This window comes from Xenopus laevis, chromosome 3S (assembly GCF_017654675.1).
Source record: "Xenopus laevis strain J_2021 chromosome 3S, Xenopus_laevis_v10.1, whole genome shotgun sequence".
In the NCBI taxonomy this organism is placed as follows: Eukaryota; Metazoa; Chordata; class Amphibia; order Anura; family Pipidae; genus Xenopus; species Xenopus laevis.
This window is the reverse complement of record NC_054376.1, coordinates 121,036,474-121,053,237: the sequence shown is the minus strand read 5'-3', so window position 1 is coordinate 121,053,237 and position 16,764 is coordinate 121,036,474. Positions and strand designations below refer to the sequence as shown.

General features: G+C 40.1%; 1 protein-coding gene across 1 annotated transcript in view; it reads right to left on the bottom strand.

The window, feature by feature from the left end:
- LOC108705157 (adhesion G protein-coupled receptor E1) overlaps positions 1-16,764 on the bottom strand; it is a 58,780-nt gene that overhangs the window by 34,724 nt on the left and 7,292 nt on the right. Inside the window, exons 4-11 of the mRNA XM_041587774.1 lie at positions 14,121-14,276; positions 13,174-13,335; positions 12,262-12,417; positions 10,894-10,955; positions 5,803-5,886; positions 5,177-5,345; positions 476-577; positions 213-400 (exon numbers count right to left, since the gene is read on the bottom strand). Coding sequence (XP_041443708.1) covers positions 213-400; positions 476-577; positions 5,177-5,345; positions 5,803-5,886; positions 10,894-10,955; positions 12,262-12,417; positions 13,174-13,335; positions 14,121-14,276 — 1,079 coding nt within the window. The remainder of the gene's footprint in view (positions 1-212; positions 401-475; positions 578-5,176; positions 5,346-5,802; positions 5,887-10,893; positions 10,956-12,261; positions 12,418-13,173; positions 13,336-14,120; positions 14,277-16,764) is intronic.

Here is a 16,764-nt window from a genome sequence, read left to right as displayed (position 1 = left end):
ATCATGGGCCCCACCAGCCCAGACCCGATCCCTGGCGGAATCTATTACCAATGCCCCTGACCTACCTCTCCTGTCCAGGTCTCCTGTACAGGTACTGTTGCTGGGGTGGCAGGTTGTTAGGGCAAGGTTGTAGCAGGGACCCCAGAGGGGGCATTGCGGTTGGGGGCCCTGGTGGCCCCAGCCCCCCCCAGTCTTACCCTGCTGCCACTGACCTGCAGATTATTCAGGTATAAGGTGACTGGATATTTAAGTCTTTCCCTTGTTTGGCTTGTGATGCTTCCAGTGACCACCTGTGAATTAACCACTGCAGTACTGCTATCCTCAGGGTCCTCTGATAACTTGAGAAAACTTCCACTTAATCTGGAGTTGAGGTTCTTGTATGAAATGAAGGCAGCACCATCTAGAGAAAGAAAGAAAAATGGTTGTGCTGCTAAACCATAAGGTTTTTATATGTTATATGTTTAATCCCACTGACCTTCAGGTTTAGGAAGGAGCTCACATGACACTTGCATGCTGTTGAGTCCCACATTTATGGTTACGAAAGAACAGTTTTTATGGGACACCTTGGTAGCACCATCTGGAAAGAAAATAGTATGAAACTTTAGGTTGACATCATTAACATAAATAGAAAAAAATAGAAATTTGAATGTTAGCAAATAGGCTCCCTAATTTTATATATATATATATATATATATATATATATATATATATATATATATATATATATATCATCATCATTATTTATTTATATAGCGCTGTCAAGATACGAAGTACTGCAGTTATAGCAAACAGGGAATAAATGTTGGATAAAAAACAAGGATTACAGAGTACAATAGGGTTAGAAGGACCTAGAGATTAGAATTTACAAAGTAAAAGGTTAGGGTACAATTGAGACATTAGGATTATATAAACACTTTGTCATTTTTGATACAGCAATGATTAATTAAGGTACATTGAATAAGCCTCTTTAAACAGATGGGTCTTTAAGGAGCGCTTGAAAGTTTGGAAGAAAGGAGAAAGTCTGACAGCTTGTGGCAGAGAGTTCCAGAGAAAAGCAGAAGCCCGAGAGAAGTCTTGTAGACGAGAATGGGCAGAAGTGATCAGAGGAGAAGTGAGGCGAAGATCAGAAGCAGAGCGTAGGTTTCGTGAAGGAGTGTATTTGGAGATTAGAGATGAAATTTAGGGAGGGGTTTCATTATTAAGGGCCTTGAATGTGAGTGTAAGTAATTTGAATTTGATTCTAGAAGAGATTGGGAGCCAGTGAAGGGACATGCATATGGGAGCAGCTGATGTTGAGCGGCGAGCTAGATGAATGGGTCTAACGGCCGCGTTTAGAACAGATTGGAGTTGTGAAAGGTGGAATACCTGTGAGGAGTAAGTTGCAGTAATTAAGGCAGGAGATGATGAGAGACTGAATCAGTGTTTTAGTTGATTCTGAACTGAGATAGGGTCGTATTCGGGCAATGTTGCGCAGTTGAATACGGCAAGATTTTGAAAAAGACAGATGAGAGTCTAAGATAACTCCTAGGCAGCGTGCCTGTGTGGTGGAATGAAAGGTGGTGTTGTTTACGGTGAGTGATATCTGAGGGATAGGGGAAGATCTTAGAGGAAATATAATGAGTTCTGTTTTAGAAAGGTTCAGTTTCAGGTGGTGCTGTGACATCCAGGAGGAGACAGCAGAGAGACAGTCTGTGACTTGGGAAAGGACAGAATTAGAAAGATCAGGAGTAGACAAGTAGAGTTGGGTGTCATCAGCATAAAGGTGATACTGAAGTCCAAATGACTGAATAAGTTTTCCTAGTGAAGTAGTATAGAGCGAGAACAGCAGGGGGCCAAGAACAGAGCCTTGAGGAACTCCAACAGAGAGTGGGAAAGAAGTAGAAGTAGAGTTAGAGAAGGAAACTTTAACGGAACGGTCAGACAGATAGGATGTAAACCATGAAAGAGCAGTGTCCCGAATGCCAGCTGAGTGTAGAATGTCAAGGAGGAGTGTGTGGTCAACTGTGTCAAAGGCTGCAGAGAGATCTAGAAGGATTAGAATGAAATAATGACCTTTAGACTTTGCCAATAGAAGATCATTGGTTACTTTGGTGAGTGCAGTTTCAGTCGAGTGTGATGGGCGGAAGCCAGATTGCAAGGGGTCGAGGAGGGAGTTGTGCGTGAGATGCTGGATCAGGCGTTTGTAAACAAGCCTTTCTAGTAATTTGGATGCGAATGGAAGAAGGGAGACCGGTCGATAGTTAGTGGGAGAGCTGGGATCAAGGGAAGGTTTTTTGAGGATAGGAGTGATTAGTGCTTGTTTGTATAATGATGGAAAGGTACCAGTAGAGAGTGAAAGATTAAATAGGTGGGTAAGGAGGGAGTGTATCAGAGATTGGATAGAGGGGGCGAGAGGGTATGGGGTCAAGGGAGCAGGTGGTGGGTTTTGAGCTGGCTAGAGTTTGCTAACTTCATCTAGAGTTGCAGGGGTGAAGGAGTGCAAAGTAGATGTGAGTGGACTGCACGTTGGTCTGAGATTGTTGTCGGACGGTATGCTCAGCCTAATGAGAGATTTCATTAAAGAAATGAGCAAGGTCTTGGGCGGTAACATTAATAGGTGGAGGGGGTGGAGGGGGGCATAGGAGTGAGTTAAATGTGGCAAACAGCTGCTGTGGTTTGGAGGACATAGTAGATATTAGATAAGAGAAGTATTGTTCTTTGGCTAATGATAGAGCTCGGTTATAGCAGGAGAGCATGAATTTGAAGTGGATGAAGTCAGGATCAGTTCGTGACTTTCTCCACCGTCGCTCAGCTGATCTACTACATCTTCTGAAGTACCGAGTTACACTAGTGTGCCAGGGTTGGGGTGTAGCTGGCCGGCTGTGACGGGTGGTAGAAGGTGCAAGGGAGTCAAGTGCTGTTGAAAGGGCATCGTTATAGAGAGAAGCTGCCATATTGGGACAGGAGAGAGTATTAATATGAGATATGGATTGTGCTGATACTGATGATAATTGTTGTGGTTCAAAGGCATTAAGGTTTGTGGGTAGAGAGAGATGGTTGTGAAGGTGCAGATGAAAGCAGTATCTGAAAGGAGAGTAGATGATGGTCAGACAGAGGGTAGGGAGAGTTAATTAAGTTGGATGGGCAGCATGAGTGGCAGAATAGAAGGTCAAGAGCATGACCCTCGATGTGGGTAGGTGAGTCGGTCCACTGAGAGAGACCAAAAGAAGCTGTTAGAGAGAGAAGTTTAGAGGTGGCAGCAGAAGCAGAGTTGTCAATGGGGATGTTGAAGTCCCCTAAAATGAGAGCAGGTGTCTCACTGGAGAGAAAGTATGGAATCCAGGCAGCAAAGTGATCCAAGAAGGTGGAATAGGGACAGCAACACGCAGAGAGATTGGAGAAAACAAACGTATGCTGTGGACTTCAAAAGAAGTGAAGGAGAGAGAAGTCGGTGTAGTTACATTTTGAAACCTACATTTGGGGGAGAGAAGAACTCCCACCCCACCGCCATGACGGCCATCTGGTCTAGGAGTGTGACTAAGTGAGAAGCCTCCATAGCAGAGGGCAGCAGGTGAAGCGGTGTCTGAGGGGGAGAGCCATGTTTCAGTGATTGTAAGAAGGTGAAGGGATTTAGCTATAAAGAGGTCATGGACTGCTGTTAATTTATTGCAGATTGACCGTGCATCCCAGAGGGCACATGAGAAAGGCAGGGAGGGTGCTGGCTTTATGTGAATTAGGTATATATATATATATATATATATATATATATATATATATATATATATATATATATATATATATATATATATATATATATATATATATAATATAGCCTATGATTAAGGGCCAATTTGCTGGCAAATGCACAGAGTTTTTCAGGTAAAATGGGAGAACTGGAGTTAATTGCATGCTCTAAAAATTATGATATAATTGGTATCACTAAAATCGGGTGAGTTAGGAGGGGCAAAGGGATTTAAAAGGATGGAGAAGTGTGTTTGCATGTAAAGCCTGAATTAAAGCCATACAATTAAGAAATTGAAGGCACTGGGAAGGGGGTGAAATTCTTTTGGGTAGAGATTTCAACTGGGCAAAAGGTTACAAAGAAAATTATCATTGGTGTATATTACAAACCACCTCGTATAAGTGACAAGTATGAAGCCCAGCTACTTCTACATATAGAAGCGGATTCACAACTAGGTCATGTTATAATTACGGATAACTCCAATTATCCAGACATTGACCGGGGTAAAAGGCTGGCAGGTTTCTAAATATGTCGAATGACACCTTTTTATTTCAGCTCGTTCAAGAACCTACTAGCAATAACTCTCTTCTGGACCTTGTAATAACTAATAATACTGAACTCATCTCTAGCATTGGTGTGGGTGAGCATTTAGGGAATAGTGATCATAACATGGTCTCCTTTGAGATTCTGTTGCAAAGGCAATTCTAAAAGGGAGTAACTAAAACCCAAAATTTTAGACGTGCAAACTTTGACAGTATAAGGGCATCTCTGCAACATAGTAACTGGGAAATGCTTTTCACAGGGTTAAACACAGAAAAAATGGGAAGTCTTTAAAATGCTGCTTAATAAATATACTTGTCAGTATATTCAAGTTCACCATTAAATAATTACACCTCTAAAGATCCCATAGGAATGAACAGAAAGTGGAGGAGTTTTATTACATTGAGCTCTAATTTTATACTTTGTTAAAGCCCCTAAAGTTGATCTCCAGCAGTCGGTAAATACAGCTACCCATGAGGATGGCCACTTCCTACAGTAAATCTAGTCTTTACTAAAAACCTCAGTGCATTTAACAGCAATCCTTTTCCTCTTTCAGCTCACCATATTATGTCTTTTTCTATCTCACATACTCCCCCATTTGCTAACCCCCAGCCAAAAATTCAGATTTGTATCACCTGTACTGTTAATATAACTTCTCTGTCTAATTATCTCAATTCTAGTCTCTCCTCCTTCACTGCTTCATCTGATCCTGATTCACTGTTGTTAAATACCTGCAACTCTGTTCTGTCCACTGCTATAAATACCTATGCCTCCCCTGCAGCCACAATGCAGTCATTATGTTACTTGTCCTCCCTCTGTGTACGTTTATATATATTGTAATTTTATATAGTGTACAGCGCTGCGCTACCCTTCAAATAAAGTTAAACATGCATACATACTTACTAACATACATACCTAGCTCAGGGGTACTGAAATTCCAGTTGCTGGGATTTTTTGAAAATAAGTTCAATACTGATAATTCCACAGTCTCTAGGAGCCCAGTTACCACAGTACTGACTTTGGAAGAGCTGAGATTAGACCAAGAAGGGTCACTGAGAATTCCAGAGGCAGAATTTGTGAGGTTCTGTAGACAAATATAGAGAAGAACTGAAAATAAATGACCTTGTGGGATTTCCTAGTATTTTCACCATGTTTAATCTGTTTTTTATTTACTGAAACCAGTGATGGGCGAATTTGTGTCATTTTGGTTCGCTGAAAAATTCACAAAACTGCAAAAAATTTGTGAAATGCATTGAAGTCAATGGGCGTCAAAATAATTTTGACGCGCATCAATTTTGATGCAAGCGACAATTTTTATATGCGCGACTATTTTGTCCAAATGAATTAAAGTCAATGGGTGTCTGAACAATTTTGACACGTGGCAATTTTTTTCCCGCTGACGGATTTTCAGCGCAGTTTTGAGAATTAGATTGCGGCAAAATGAGGAAATTCACTGCAAATTTGGGTCTGCCAAATTTATTCGCCCATCACTAATCTTATTCATCTTTCTCCAAACTGAATTTCTCAACCGAAACACTTACCTTTATATCTAATTTGGTTTTATTATTCTGGCAAAAAGATTCCAGAAGGTGATAAGAGGACCTCTGAAGAATACAGCTGGAATCCTATAATTTATATAAGGTAAAAGGGTTCTTGTGTTATATCACGCACATTATACAGGCTTTTATATTAATTGCACTCAAAAGTATAGCAAGTACCTGCATAGATGCAAAATGCACAACTGAATAGAATACCATAACAATAAAAAAAAGTACAAAAATCACAAAGAACCTTTTTTAAGACACCTTCAATTTTGAATATACCTATATTTCCAGTTCTGCACATTTATAACATTTTAGCTGTAATAGAAATGTTTCATTTACTATGATTGCAGTATTTTGCACTGGTGTAACAGAGCACCGATGTCAGTAAATTGTCCCAGTTCATATTCATTCGCCATTGGCAATATTTTTGATGGTGTTGAAATGCTTTTGAAATAAATGGGTTTTAGTAACATTTTACTTCTTTGATAAAATGCTCTTTATTATGCTGACAACTATTTTGACATTGCTTTGACTTCAGCAGAAAAAAAGTCGAAGTTTTATAAAGAGTAGTGATGGGCGAATTTATTCGCCAGGCGCAAATTCACGGTGAATTTGCACGATTCGCCGCTGGCAAATAAATTTGCGAAACGGGCGCGAAAAATTTCACCCAAACAACGGACGCCGGCATTAAAAAACGGACGCCGACATCAAAAACAAGACAAAATTCTGGAATTTTTCAGCGAATCGAAACGCTGCAAATTCGCCCATCACTAATAACGAGGCTTTGTCATTGTTGATACCAGCGTTCAAAGTGTGTTGCAGTAGTAAACATTACAACTTGAACACTTTAAAAATAGGCGTCAAAATTCATATGAGTTTATCCGGCCAAGGGAAAAAACAAAAATACCACATTTGTATTGTAAGTCATCTTTTCAGGGTTCTGGAAAACATTGTTGGGATAAGCTTTAGCACTTACACTGTCAACCGGGGATGTCCAGCCTTTGATCCTCCAGGTGCAGATAAAGTGCAGTGCAAGTGCAAGCTTTTGTAACACACTTAATACATATTGGGGTTCACTTGTCTCAATATTTCATTGTCAATATTTAAATTTGACACATCCTAACCTTTGAGATTTTGAATTAATAGGCAATTTGAGTGGTTTTAACAAAAAAACACAGTGGGTGTTGGGGGGCCCAGGAGGTACAGGGGCCCCACAAGGCCTTAATTCATATACAATTTCAATAAATAATGGTAAAACAAGTCAACCTTTACAAATTTTGGGGGCCTGAAAAACAATTTACTGATGGGCCCAGTAACATCTAGTTACACCACTGGTTGGGGAGTCCAGATGTAAAATGTTACTGGTTAGTGACCTAATATACAAATCACTGTATATGCTGTATTGCTTACAATTCATCTTCTTAAAGGACTTGGGATGGGACGTGTCTAAACAACTAGATTACAGGGCTCAGTACCCTCTTATGCTAGATGTCTGCTCAGAATTTTTTATTTGACATTTGGCCTGATAGGATATGATATTCTTGAAGTGATATGATACTGTACATTTGACAGGTGCTATTTGGATGTTGAATACATTTATTGAAGAACTGGCAGCATCTACATCATATGACTGTATACTGTATGAGTTTTCTACTCAATAAAGAAAAAGCAAATCAACTCTACTGATATCCCAGCTGGTCCCATATGGGGAAATGGGTCATTTGTTGACCAGATTCAGACGGCTGTTGGCCACAGAAATCTGTTACCTGATGTTGGAAAATTCCATTATTTTTGTAGTTTTGAGATGTTGTACCCTGTCAGCCATTGAAAAAATGCAGAAAATGTAAAGTTTGCTGATACCTTTTATTGGCTAATTGAATAAGTAACAATTGGAAGCTTTCAGAGCACAGGAAGGGGTCTGTGTGCTCTGAAAGCTTGCAATTATTTTTGTACAGAGAAAGACAAAAACATATACAATATTTGCATATAAACTTGTTAAATTACACACCTTTTGATTACAAAAACTCAGAGTTTTGTTTTGCTCTTGCAAATATATCTCACACAATGCTAGAGAAAGAAAAGAAAATGAATACACAGTCATATTCTATAATTATAGCGTGTTTAATGTAAGGACTTGCAGTGAGCAGCGTTCCAGGAGCGAATAAATGAGACAAATCACTGCACAAAATGATGATGGACAAGACAAACAAATCTGATATTCAGGAATCTTTGTGAGCAAAACTGCAGCTGATCTGAGTCTCTGTAAACAACAAATAAATACTTAAAGGAGACATATAGGATAAATGAAACTTAATTTTGTAGGCATTTATGTGTAATATATGGTGTTGCTTTTACATGGTGCAATAAAATTAATATTATATTTAAAAATAGCCCCTTTATTGGAGCTCACTATAAATATTCTCTTGTGTGGGCGTGTCCTAACGGTCCCTGCCAGAAGCACAGTAGGAGAGGGACAGCCAATCACAGCTCTACAGTCACACAAGTACAGACAGGCTTCAGTTCCGTATCAGGCTAGGTAGAATCTTGTTTACCGTTTAGAAGCTGATGACCAAGAGTCATACCAGCTTCTCTCTCCTAGGTTTTCTTTTAACAACTTTTTTTTCGGTTAATGTTAATCACTAGCAGTAAAAGTTACGTTTTAACCTATTGGGGATTCTCAGAATGATTTAGTGGGAAGGTGCAATTTATGGGACATACTTTCTCTCTATGATATACTTATACGCTTTGTGACCGTGCACACTACTAATTTGTTTCTACATTCATAACAATGGAAGGTGCTGTCTATCACTCTTTTGATATACTTGCTAGCTGCTGATTATTAGGGTTTTTGCAGAAATATTCAATAAATCAGCCTGAAACACTATTTCTTTTAAGCACAATTCTTCTATATATATATATAGAGAGAGAGAGAGAGAGAGAGAGAGAGAGAGAGAGAGAGAGAGAGAGAGAGAGAGAGAGAGAGAGAGAGAGTTTGGAGTGCATTTAAAATCTTTCTCTCTTTTCTTTTGTAATAATTATTTTTAAAGGCAAACTGTGCATTGGCAATTTTTCTCTTTCTCTTTTTGTGTACAAATGTTGGCTTTTTATCATTTATAGCAGCTGGTCAACTCTAGAATGTGGGTGAGACCGAACGCTGGCGTTTTTTCTCTGTGATCGGTGTATAAACTGTAGCCAAATATTGTCTATTAAAACAGGGAATTATTATACAATGGTCTTACTACTCAGTCACACTGTTTGCTGGGGGACTTGATTTTAAATACACTAAAATTTAGAATGTCAGTAGTGTAGGACTTACGTACAGTGAGGTGCCTTGACGTGGCAGTTGAGCTTACATATTTGTGGTACTAACATCTTATCATTTGCAATATTTATTTTTAAAGACAAACTGTGCACTGGAAATTTTTCTTCTTCTTTTTACATACACATACATGGCTTATCCTTTTAATACAGGGAATGACTAATTAACATAAACAGCTAACATTGTACAATTCTTACTGGCTATAGAGGCATCACTACTGAAAGGGGGCCTGCCACCCTAACAAATAATTCCAAATTCTGTTCTATCTTGTCAAGCAAAACAAACTTTATTTAAACTATATAAATTATTTTATCTTGTTTCCATCAGTCTGGTAATTCACACATCACATTACACAGGCAGGTGCCATTTTGTATGCATCAGAATTATGGTTGCCACCTGTCTGGTTTTGTCAAAGAAAGTCCAATTTTTGCAGGGTATGTCGGGTCTAAACTGCCTCTCCAGTTTTCCAAATCAGGAAATCGACACTCGACTCTCCTGCATTGATCAAATATGTGGTGTAACTTGAATGTAGAGTATGAGCATAAATATTTGCAGTTTGTGATTATGTCATATTTAAAAAGCAATGAAGGCCAATCGCAGCACAAATTAAGATTTGCAATTCTGTTAGCACATTAAATACTTGCCCAGCTTTATAAATATTATTATTATATTATTATATATGATACACAGGGCAAATAAGTTCACTTTGCAAATCATTCTGCTCTGCGTGAAGTTTATAAATGAGTCTGACTGTCATTCATCTCCCAGTGAGATAAATGGTGGGAGAAAGGGGTTATTTGAGTGGATACAACATCCCGTGTGACATTGACCTCAGTAAACACTCTACAAACTGACCTAGAGGAAGGCAAAAAGAGTCCAACAGGGCAGCTCCCAATTTAACATCACAGTCTGCTGTAAACGAGGCAGAGAGAATAATCTCTTCCCTTCCCTTTTTTTAACTATTTGAGCTATAGTACACAGGGCTGTGTTTGTCATTTGATATGATCAGGATAGTGACAAGCAGGCAAGAGCATTTTGTCAACCACTTCTGTCCAGCAGAAAATATCAGCAGACAAAATGCCTATGTCCATCTTTCATCAGTCCTGATCATATGAAATGGCAAACACCAGGGCTGATGCACACAGAGCAGGGCAGGAACTAGGAGTAGGCAGAGTAGGCATGTGCCTAGGGTGCAAAGCTATGGGGGTGCCAGGCATGTACCTTTTCTGACGCCTATCCCATGTCCAGTCCCCTCTCTCCCCGACTTTGTTCTACTGTGCCGGTCTATTTGCGCTTCTGCACATGCTCACATCGAATTGCGCATGTGCATCCGCACTCGAGCGCTATTTTGCGCATTCCCAGCCAGCACCGAGAAAGGCCAGGTTGCCTAGGGCACCTGGTCGGCCTGGCCCGGCTCTGACACAGAGCCATAACAATTAGACCTTGTAAAAATACTTTAAGGCATATCTGACACATTGACAGGGCTGTTTTGATCACTGATGTTTTCCAATGGATGACTGTGGAACACCCCCTTTGCCACTGGTCTAAATAATTGGATGGATCCCCTTCAAATTTTGATTGATAAATCAGCTTATTAATATCTCTTCTGCTGCTTGAGAGGGATATACAATCTCCCTGTGAACCATACACTTTTTTGTGGTCCTGGTTATTTACTACCTTCACACTTAGTATATGTTTCATTATGGCAAAATTCTGTTTTGTTTCCTTTTGTCTGATATCCAGAGTCACACACACTTGTATTCTCCCACAGTGTTCTTGCACTCAGCATTAGCACCACAGATATTTGGATTCTCCTGACACTTATTTATATCTGCAAATAAACACAAAATATTGTCACACTATTCAGGCTGCACTGTGGGCCCACATATCATACACTACCTGAGATCACACACACGGCATGTGTATACATTCAGTCCAGTGCACAAGGAACATGTAGAGCCAGAGGGATGGTGAAACACACAGGTGCATCCAAGCATCGAACCAGGTCTGGACTGACTGTCTGTGGGTTCTGCAAATGTGGGCTGGTGGGAGGCTTTTAGGGCCTGTGTGAACTTAGAATGCCAGGGCCTATTTTGACTTCCAGTCCAGACATGTGCTGAAGATATGTCTGTAGGAGCCTTAATTCCGCTGAATCTTGGAAAATGTATTTTTACATGAATGGAACATTGTCTGAAGGTCAGAATATAGTGTTGCTCCTTCTGACTGGACTTAGAATATAAGTGTTGTGTATAGGTGGCAGGACAATACAGGGCATCAATACACACGTCTGTCAGCAGATGAAAACCAATGTTGATGTAAATGTAAAATAACATAGCCTATCGGTCACAGCATCCCTACAGGTCATATGATTCAAATGCCCCCTGAGGAAGTGGAACTCAAATTATTATTCTGATAATAATCCTATGGCAGGACTTTCACCAGAAGTGCCGTTACCAAGTGCAGTAAAGTGTGAAAAGTGCATATTCTGGGTGCTATTTGCCAAGTTTTTTTCCAAACGGCAGCATTTTTTCCTTTAACTGCAGCCATGTATGGATTTATAGGTAGAGCAATTATGCCTGATGCTTTAAAACCAATGCAACTGCGGTTGCACAAAAAAATTGTCACAAAGGGGATTAAGAAATTTCCTACACACTAAACTAGATACTTTATATACTTTAATATAATGTGTGTTCCTATAGCCACAACCCACTAATGAGTGCTGGTAGCTCCACATGTCATTAGGTGCACTTTATCAGAGCAAACCGGTGCAGGTGCATTAGCATTTAGTGCAAATATATGGAAGTGCATGGAGCATGATTGAATTGCACAACTGTAATAGTAGCTGCATTTGTAAATGACTTTTTCAGCAAAACTATTTATATTATTCCATTAACATAGCACATTTGGCTGCAACAAGACATCAAGTTCATCCTTTAGAAAACAGTGTGCAAAGTGATCTAGTAAAAAATGCATCCAATAGACCAGCTGCCATGGCAGCCAAATATTCTTTCCTGGCCTAAAATCTGCTATATTAGAGACAAATTACTCCTTCACGATCGTTGCTGTTCTCATTGAGATGGATTCACATTCTCTCTGTGCCCCATACACATTGGTCCTTGTCCTAGTTTTATACTTACCTTCACATTTAGTATATGTTTCATTATGGCAAAATTCTGTTTTGTTTCCTTTTGTCTGATATCCAGAGTCACACACACACTTGTATCCTCCCTGAGTGTTCTTGCATTGTGCATTAGCACCACAGATGATTGGGTTCTCCTGACACTCATTTATATCTGTAAATAAACCCAGAATAATATCACTATATGGTACATTGCCCATTAGTGGCATGTCACACACTAATACTGATGCAAAGGGGCACTTGGGGCTGGAGTTAAAGAAGTGGTGGGGCCCTGGCAATGAAGGAAGGCTGTGACAGCATTTTACAATTTTAAAGAGTAGGCCATTATACTAATCAGGGATGTCTACCATGAGGCCCTCCAGCAATTGCTGAATTGAAAAGCCCAGCATCCTGGTGTACAGATCTGATACAATTTTCAAGTTATTTACTAATTCAAAATCTTGAAAATTCAAAGATCTTGAATGTATTTATTATTGTATGCTTGGTTATTAAAAAATCTCAAAAAACATAGATGTACAGATTATCCCCTCAGTTATCATTACACAGGAAATCTCTAATTATTCCAGTTCATCCTCCTTGCAATGGACAGAATATCATCATAACTTTGATTACACAACAATGGTATTGACAGTCAGTCTGCCTACTCCATCCAAAAGACTAGAATAGATACACAGATTATCTAATCAGCTATTATATATACAGTATAACAACTTCACCCCTAACATCCCTTCAGATGTTCAATAAAAGTAACTGTTATTATATCCAAAGCAAAGGGCAGTTAAAGTGCTCAGGTCAGAAAAGTCTCCCCAAATCTCACCCCCAGTACCACTCAGTGTTTCCCTAACACAGTTACAGTTGTAGAGATTGCCTTCCCTGGGTATTTATGTTCTGTTATTCCTTTATTACTCACCTTCACATTTAATATGCCCCTTATTATCGGTGGGAGTGAATTCAGTTGAGAAGTTTTCCATGAGATATCCAGGCTCACACTGACACAGGTAGCTTCCAATTCTGTTTTTACACTTTGTGTTAGCGCCACATTTGTGGGTGTTTCTATCACACTCATTTATATCTGCAAGCACAACATAACTGATATTGTAAAACTGTTTCTGGACATAGAAATTACAGGGATCATATAGGTCTGCAAGTGCAGTGAACAAAGTACAACTTTGAATGCAATCCCCATGTTTTATTTTCACGCAATGCAGAATTTTTTCAAAATTCCAGTGTCATCGCACTCGCCAGGGAGAGTTATATCAGGTGTAAATGTGACAGATGCATTAAGATTGATGCAATTGCCTGTGCATTTCATTGCATATAGGACACAATTGTAGCAAATATATTCAAAGTCTGGTTGGCATCAGTTGGCATCAATGTCTGGTTCTCAGTGTTCTCCAAATTAATGGTGGGAGGAAGGGGTTGTTTGAGTAGATAAAACATCCCGTGTCACATCAACCTCAGTCAACACTCTACAAACTGACCTAGAGGAAGGCAAAAAGAGTCCAACAGGGCAGCTCCCAAATTAGACAAAATGCCTCTGTCTATCTTTAATTGGTCCTGATCATATGAATTGGCAACGGAGCCATAACAATTAGACCATGTTCTAAAAATGCTCAGTTGAGCAAGTTATGAGGCCCATCTGACACATGGACAGGGCTGTTTTGATCACTGATGTTTTCCAATGGATGACTGTGGAACACCCCCTGTGCCACTGGCCCAAATAATTGAATGGATCCCCTCGAATTTTGAATGATAAATCATCTTATTAATATCTCTTCTTCTGCTGCTTGAGAGGGATATCCAATCTCCCTGTGAACTATACAATTTTTTGTGCTCCTGTCCTGGTTATTTACTTACCTTCACATTTAGTATATGTTTCATTATGGCAAAATTCTGTTTTGTTTCCTTTTGTCTGATATCCAGAGTGACACACACACTTGTATTCTCCCACAGTGTTATTGCAATGTGCATTAGCACCACAGATGTTTTTGTTCTCCAGGCACTCATTTATATCTGTAAATAAACCCAAAATAATATCACTATACAGTACATTTCTCATTAGTGGCATGTCACATATTAAGTCTGGTGCAAAGGGGCACTTAGGGCTGGAGTTAAAGAAGTGGTGGGGCCCTGCCAATGAAGGAAAGCTGTGACAGCATTTTACAATTCTAAAGAGTAGGCCATTATATTAATTATTTTATTAATCATTATTATATTATTATATTACCATGAGGCCCTCCAGCCATTTCTGAATTGAAATGCCCAGCATCCTAGTGTACCAATAAATCCAATTTTCAAGTTTTTTAATAATTCAAAATCTTGAAAATTCAAAAATCTCTAATGTATGTTTTTATTAAAAAATCTCAGAAAACACAGATGTACAGATTATCACCTCAGTTATTATTACATAGGAGATCTCTAATTATTCCAGTTCTACCTCTTTTCAAACTCTGCAATGGACAGAATATCATCATAACTTTAATTGCACAAGAATTGTATTGCCAATCAGTTAGTCTGCCCACTCCTTCCAAAAGACTAGAATAAATACACAAATTATCTAATCAGCTAATATATATATATATATATATATATATATATATATATATATATATATATATATATATATATATATATATATATACACAGTATAACTCCTTCACTCCTTCTAACTGAGATAGATATTTAGATTTAGGTTTCCTACAGGAGTTAAATAAAAACTACTGTTATTATATCCACAACAATGGGCATTTACAGTGTCCAGTCAAATTCTCCCCAAGGCGCAAATTCAAGAACTTGCGCCAGCATCAGCTTCGCCACACTTTGCCAGGCGTAGTTTTGCAAGCGATACACAAATTCACTGAAACTCGAATTTGCGCTCAGGGAGGCGAACGGTAGCAAAGTTGTGCTAGCGTTAATTCATCAAGCAAAGCGAACTTACGCTAGCGATGCCTAAAAAAGGAAAAGACGCCATCGCCAAATTTCTATTTTTTTTGAAGCAATCCCCCATCTACTCTATTGCACTTCACGTGGTCTGAGGTGGCAAAGGCAAGTCTGGCACAAGAGGTAACGTTCAGTAAAATGCGCAAGTTAGTGAATTAGCGTAGTTACGTCCCTTCGCCATAGCGCAACTTTGCCTGGCGTAAGGGTGCGAAGTAGCACTAGAGTAGGTCCACTTCTCTAGCGAATTTTCACCGGTGCCCGTTAGTAAATCAGCGAAGTAACGAAATGATGTCACTCTGGTGAATTTGCGCTATCGTTAGCTGCTTCACGCTTTAGTGAATTTGCCCCTAAATCTCACCCCAAGTGCCATTCAATCTTTCCCTAGCACAGGGATTTGACCCCCCTTAGGAGGGCTGTCCCATAATTTAGCAACATCTATATACATAGATCAAGTAGTGCAGCATTTCAAGCAACTCTGTGTCAAGTAAATTGACACTATTCAGGGTGATAAATAATGGCCAGAGTATCCAATACTTCTTACTTCATACACTGCTTCAGCCTCCAACCACATCCATCTAGCACTGTAGTATTTAAAGGGATCCTGTAATCGGAAAACATGTTTTTTCAAAACGCATCAGTTAATAGTTGTCAGTAGTGATGGGCGAATTTGCGTCTCGTTTTTGACGCCGGCGCCCGTTTTTGACGCCGGCGCCCGTTTTTTCGACGCCGGCGCCCGTTTTTGGCGCCGGCGCCCATTTTTCCGAAAAATTTTTTTGACGCCGGCGAATTTTTGCGGGCGTTTCGCAAATTTATTCGCTCGCGGCGAAACGCACGAATTCGCCGCGAATTCGCGCCTGGCGAATAGATTCGCCCATCACTAGTTGTCAGGTATTGCTGGGATTCGAGCCGGGGACCTTTGGGTTTCTGGCTCGATACCTTAACCATTCGGCCAGGTGAGCAGCCTGTAGGGTTGCTCACTATGTGTAACCTGGCCTCTGCAGTCCCAGCCCAGCTGCCGCCTGATTGGCCTCTCCAGCCCCAGCTCAGCTGCTGCCTATCTTAATCAGCCAATCAGGGCTGACTCTTTCCTATTTAAGGGCAGCACTCAGACCACTCCTTGCCAGAGCATTGTATGGTGTTCCTAATACTGTGGCAGCGCCCCTAACTAGGTAGTTTTAGCTCTTTTCCCTTGTTATTCCGCCTTGCCTTGCCTTGCCTGCCTGTCCTTGTCTTGCTTTACCTTATCTTGTACCTTCCCAGCCTTGACCTTGATCCGACCCTGCCTTGTACCTTGTACCCCTCTTGCTATCTTGCTCCAGTCTCCCTCTCTTGCTATCCTGCTCCAGTCTCCCTCTCTTGCTATCCTGCTCCAGTCTCCCTCTCTTGCTATCCTGCTCCAGTCTCCCTCTCTTGCTATCTTGCTCCAGCCCTCTCTTGCTCCAGTCCTCTCTTGCTATCTTGCTCCAGTCCTCTCGTGCTATCTTGCTCCAGTGCTATCTTGCTCCAGTCCTCTCTTGCTATCTTGCTCCAGTCCTCTCTTGCTATCTTGCTCCAGTCCTCT